The 6,000-nt window shown below is 47.5% G+C and overlaps 1 protein-coding gene across 5 annotated transcripts in view; it reads left to right on the top strand.

Moving 5' to 3' along the window:
* The first annotated feature begins 3,930 nt into the window (after positions 1 to 3,930).
* Positions 3,931 to 6,000, top strand: part of LOC109896534 (TSC22 domain family protein 4-like) — a 42,754-nt gene continuing 40,684 nt past the window's right edge. The window contains exons 1-2 of one of the 5 annotated variants that reach the window (XR_004211084.1): positions 3,931 to 4,460; positions 4,626 to 4,701. Coding sequence is in view for 2 of the 5 variants with exons in the window: in XM_031832709.1 (XP_031688569.1) it covers positions 4,456 to 4,460; positions 4,626 to 4,701 (81 nt within the window). In the remaining 3 variants the exon portion in view is untranslated. Of the gene's footprint in view, positions 4,702 to 6,000 lie in introns of all 5 variants that reach the window. The other 4 variants (XM_031832709.1, XM_020490788.2, XR_004211085.1 and 1 more) reach the window with 4 other exon arrangements.

Here is a 6,000-nt window from a genome sequence, read left to right as displayed (position 1 = left end):
TATTTGTAGTTGTCCACGTATTCTAAGTCAGAGCCGTCCAGAGTAGTGATGTTGGACAGGCGGGTAGGTGCAGGTAGCGATCGGTTGAAGAGCATGCATTTAGTTTTACTTGTATTTAAGAGCAATTGGAGGCCACGGAAGGAGAGTTGTATGGCATTGAAGCTTGCCTGGAGGGTTGTTAACACAGTGTCCAAAGAAGGGCCGGAAGTATACAGAATGGTGTCGTCTGCGTAGAGGTGGATCAGGGACTCACCAGCAGCAAGAGCGACCTCATTGATGTATACAGAGAAGAGAGTCGGTCCAAGAATTGAACCCTGTGGCACCCCCATAGAGACTGCCAGAGGTCCGGACAGCAGACCCTCCGACTTGACACACTGAACTCTATCAGAGAAGTAGTTGGTGAACCAGGCGAGGCAATCATTTGAGAAACCAAGGCTGTCGAGTCTGCCGATGAGGATATGGTGATTGACAGAGTCGAAAGCCTTGGCCAGATCAATGAATACGGCTGCACAGTAATGTTTCTTATCGATGGCGGTTAAGATATCGTTTAGGACCTTGAGCGTGGCTGAGGTGCACCCATGACCAGCTCTGAAACCAGATTGCATAGCAGAGAAGGTATGGTGAGATTCGAAATGGTCGGTAATCTGTTTGTTGACTTGGCTTTCGAAGACCTTAGAAAGGCACGGTAGGATAGATATAGGTCTGTAGCAGTTTGGGTCAAGAGTGTCCCCCCCTTTGAAGAGGGGGATGACCGCAGCTGCTTTCCAATCTTTGGGAATCTCAGACGACACGAAAGAGAGGTTGAACAGGCTAGTAATAGGGGTGGCAACAATTTCGGCAGATAATTTTAGAAAGAAAGGGTCCAGATTGTCTAGCCCGGCTGATTTGTAGGGGTCCAGATTTTGCAGCTCTTTCAGAACATCAGCTGAATGGATTTGGGAGAAGGAGAAATGGGGAAGGCTTGGGCGAGTTGCTGTTGGGGGTGCAGTGCTGTTGTCCGGGGTAGGAGTAGCCAGGTGGAAAGCATGGCCAGCCGTAGAAAAATGCTTATTGAAATTCTCAATTATGGTGGATTTATCAGTGGTGACAGTGTTTCCTATCTTCAGTGCAGTGGGCAGCTGGGAGGAGGTGTTCTTATTCTCCATGGACTTTACAGTGTCCCAGAACTTTTTTGAGTTAGTGTTGCAGGAAGCAAATTTCTGCTTGAAAAAGCTAGCCTTGGCTTTTCTAACTGCCTGTGTATAATGATTTCTAGCTTCCCTGAACAGCTGCATATCACGGGGGCTGTTCGATGCTAATGCAGAACGCCATAGGATGTTTTTGTGTTGGTTAAGGGCAGTCAGGTCTGGGGAGAACCAAGGGCTATATCTGTTCCTGGTTCTAAATTTCTTGAATGGGGCATGTTTATTTAAGATGGTTAGGAAGGCATTTTTAAAAAATATCCAGGCATCCTCTACTGACGGGATGAGATCAATATCCTTCCAGGATACCCCGGCCAGGTCGATTAGAAAGGCCTGCTCGCAGAAGTGTTTCAGGGAGCGTTTTACAGTGATGAGTGGAGGTCGTTTGACCGCTGACCCATTACGGATGCAGGCAATGAGGCAGTGATCGCTGAGATCTTGGTTGAAGACAGCAGAGGTGTATTTAGAGGGGAAGTTGGTTAGGATGATATCTATGAGGGTGCCCGTGTTTAAGGTTTTGGGGAGGTACCTGGTAGGTTCATTGATTATTTGTGTGAGATTGAGGGCATCAAGTTTAGATTGTAGGATGGCTGGGGTGTTAAGCATGTTCCAGTTTAGGTCGCCTAGCAGCACGAACTCTGAAGATAGATGGGGGGCAATCAGTTCACATATGGTGTCCAGAGCACAGCTGGGGGCAGAGGGTGGTCTATAGCAGGCGGCAACGGTGAGAGACTTGTTTTTAGAGAGGTGGATTTTTAAAAGTAGAAGTTCAAATTGTTTGGGTACAGACCTGGATAGTAGGACAGAACTCTGCAGGCTATCTTTGCAGTAGATTGCAACACCGCCCCCTTTGGCAGTTCTATCTTGTCTGAAAATGTTGTAGTTTGGAATTAAAACTTCAGAATTTTTGGTGGTCTTCCTAAGCCAGGATTCAGACACAGCTAGAACATCCGGGTTGGCAGAGTGTGCTAAAGCAGTGAATAGAACAAACTTAGGGAGGAGGCTTCTAATGTTAACATGCATGAAACCAAGGCTATTACGGTTACAGAAGTCGTCAAAAGAGAGCGCCTGGGGAATAGGAGTGGAGCTAGGCACTGCAGGGCCTGGATTCACCTCTACATCGCCAGAGGAACATAGGAGGAGTAGAATAAGGGTACGGCTAAAAGCTATGAGAATTGGTCGTCTAGAACGTCTGGAACATAGAGTAAAAGGAGGTTTCTGGGGGCGATAAAATAGCATCAAGGTATAATGTACAGACAAATGTATGGCAGGATGTGAATACAGTGGAGGTAAACCTAGGTATTGAGTGATGAAGAGAGAGATATTGTCTCTAGAAACATCGTTGAAACCAGGAGATGTCATTGCATGTGTGGGTGGTGGAACTAATAGGTTGGATAAGGTATAGTGAGCAGGACTAGAGGCTCTACAGTGAAATAAGCCAATAAACACTAACCAGAACAGAAATGGACAAGACATATTGACATTAAGGATAGGCATGCTTAGTCGAGTGATCAAAAGGGTCCGGTGAGTGGAGAGGTTGGTTGGTGATTTAGACAGCTAGCCAGGGCATCGGTAGCAAGCTAGCATAGGATGGAGGTCTGTTAGCCACCCCTTACGTTCCGTCAGTAGATTAGTGGGGTTCCGTGTGGTAGAGGGGATTAATCCAAATCACACAACAACAACAAAAATAAAAACAATAGATATAGTTATAGAGGCCCAAGAAGAAAATATAATAATAATAATTAAAAAAATAATTTAAAAAAAATAATAATAAAAAAATTGTCCGATTGTCTATTCAGATAGCAGCCGGTAAGACAGCTAACGGTTAGCAGGCCGCAGATGGGCGTTCAGGTAACGTCGCGACGGAGGAGCCGGCCGAATAACTCCTTCGGGTAGATAACGTCGGCAGTCCAGTTGTGAAGGCCCGGTGGGGCTCCGCGAAGGCAGTAAAACGGGTCCGGATAGGTGACTGCAGCCCAGGTGTGATTGATGGAACTCAGGAGTGATTGACGGAGCTTGCTAGCTCCGATGGTCACACGGATAGCAGCTAGCTAGCTGTGAGATCCGGGTATGAATGTCCAGGGACATGGAGAGAAAAATTGGTCCGGTATGTTCCGTTCCGAGCCGCGCTGCGCCGTACAGAACTGGCGATAGATTTTCGAGCTAAAGGATAGCTGATGACCACAAACCGTGGTTAGCTGAATATTAACGATTTGCCAGTAAAGGAGCTAACTAGCTTCTGAACTAGCTTCTGGATTAGCTTCTGGCTAGTTTCAGGCTAGCTTCTTGGAGTTTCTGGCTAGCTTCTTGGAGGATTACAGATCTGAGGTAAATAATACTTTTTTATAAATATACATTGGTGAGGCGGGTTGCAGGAGAGTGTTTTGAAGATGAGTTGATGGAAAATAAAAATAAAATGTATGTGAAAAAGTTGTAAATATATATATATACAGGACACGACAAGACGAGGACAAAAGACGTCTGAACTGCTATGCCACCTTGGAGACAAGGTGGCATAGCATCCTATCCTGACTAAGTTTGTTCAAAAGAAAGTATTTGACTCTGATGTGTGTCACAGAAAGTATTTGACTCTAGCCACAAAAATAAGGAAATTAGATGGGGGGGATTCTGGCAGGGGGTGATTTACGGCATAACACCGGAACCCTTGCCCCTACAACCTGGGAGGCTGTAGTAATCTGATCTGGCCAGCAGGGTTCACCAGGGTACCATAAACACGAGGCTCCACGGGGGCGTAACTTCCGGGTTTATAAAAGTTGTCAACAGTTTGCTAAATAGAAAAACATGTAGCTAGATACTGAGACCAGAACCGTTCTTTTATAGCTGAATGAGGAAGCTACCCGTATTTTTCCAGCAGAGAAAGAGAGACGGGGGAAGGAGTGACTGAAGACAGACAGACGGCGCCGCTGCGGAAAGCAGAAGTAGTTAGTTACAGTAGTTAACTAGCTAGCCAGAATGTTTAGCTACTGTAGCTAGTTAGCTAACTTGTATGGTGATAAGTATAAGTACCAGGCCAGCTAAAAACGGGCTGGTGTGTGTGAGCCTGCTCTCCCTCTCCGCGGCTACACTACTGATGCCGGTCTCGGCCGGGGCTCCATGGAAGAGCTGCTAGCACAGGACGGAACAAGGAACGTGACTGCAACCGAGGCTCACCCCTGCCCGGGCAAGCCCTCTGCCCATCTCTCTGGTCCAACGGGATATTATTACCGTGGGGTGAGCCTGGAAACGGGAGTTACGGCCGACCGACCGAGCGGCGATGGGGTCAGAAGTACTTTTCCAACTTTTTCTACAACTTTTATGAAAGGTCTTATAATAAAGTTGAGATTTATTTATACCTATATCAACCTGGTTAAGGTTATACAGTGTATTTGTCCGGCAGTGATGAGATGTCATGTAGCTAACTCCTATAGAAGCTACCATCTCTAGATGTTCGAAAGACACGGTTGAAACCCCTGGAACCTGCTTCTCCCGCTACAGAATCCGGGTAGAGATCCAGGACAAGGTACGTCATCTTTTGCCTGAAACAAATTTCACCAAGAAGGAAAAAATACTTTTAAAATAAAGTTGTGCAGGAGAGTGAGATTTAATTGAGAGGGACACCGTGTCTGAATGGCACAATGGTGTGCAACTGCAGCCCCCAATGTGGACTTCCTCTATCTGCAGGAAGGAGTATTGCATTAGTTCCTGCATGAACCCCCACCCAAAGTGTGACACTTTTGAATGTGGGTCAAAAGGGAAATAAAAGTATTATGCGTTTTTTCACTGGTATCCTTCGCTTCCGCTGAACACCTGCCCTCACCGTCGAACTGCAGGAAAACAGTGCCCGACAAGCTAGGGCGAAGGTCACCGTCTTCCGGTCGCCCCTGCTTCCCGCTAGTACAGACGGCGGTGACGCTAACTAGCTAGCCAGCACACGGTGTTGCTCCAGCTTCCCACCTGCTGGTAGACGGGGGAGACCGGTAGACGGTGTACTTAGCCCCTGGGTACACAGGAGGCGGGGGGATAGCTTTGTTAGCTAGCACACGGTGTCGCCCCCGCCTCCTGTGTACCCATGGTCCAAGTACACTGTCTACCGGTCTCCCCCGCCTAACAGCAGGTGGGAAGCTGGAGCAACACTGTGCCTGACAGGCTGGGGCGAAGGACACTGTCTACCGGTGTCGCCTACCGCTAGCTACTCCGGTAGGTAGGAGGCGGGGGTTAGTTAGTTAGCTTGCAAGTTAGCTAGCAGACGGTGTCACACCTGCTGTGTACCGGAGTCCTCCTTATGACTAGTTGGCTAAGTTAACACAGTGTCCTTCGCTCCTGCCTGCCGAACACCTGCAGTGCGGGTGCGAAGGACACTACCGGTCTGTGCTAACTATAGCCAGCTACTGTTGTCACCCCCACTGCTTCTGTCTGGTTTATCGGCGGTTGCATTACCACCATCGACTGTACTGGAGCGCCCCTGCCTCCCGCCTATGTACTGTAGTCCTAATAAAAAATATAAAAAACAATACAAGTCTAAAGAGGGGTTCTTACAGGTTCCGGAATGCCCACATATAATGCTCAAATTGTGGGCTGCAGTTGCACCCTTCTCGAATGGCACAGAAGGGGCTTGGATCCGTATTGATGTGTCATGCCTTGTGCTGCGTAGAGGATCCATTGTGGGTTATGACTGATGACGTCATTGATCTGAATTAATTTCAAGCACATAGCTGAGTGATTGTTGAACCGATAAGTGTCAAACCCCTTTAGGGTTAGCAGTAGGTTAGTACTACACTGGTCTGACATTAATACTTATCTGTCCTCTATGAAGACCCTT

The sequence above is a fragment of the Oncorhynchus kisutch genome, linkage group LG9 (assembly GCF_002021735.2).
Source record: "Oncorhynchus kisutch isolate 150728-3 linkage group LG9, Okis_V2, whole genome shotgun sequence".
Classification (NCBI taxonomy): Eukaryota; Metazoa; Chordata; class Actinopteri; order Salmoniformes; family Salmonidae; genus Oncorhynchus; species Oncorhynchus kisutch.
This window is presented reverse-complemented; position numbering and strand designations above follow the sequence as displayed.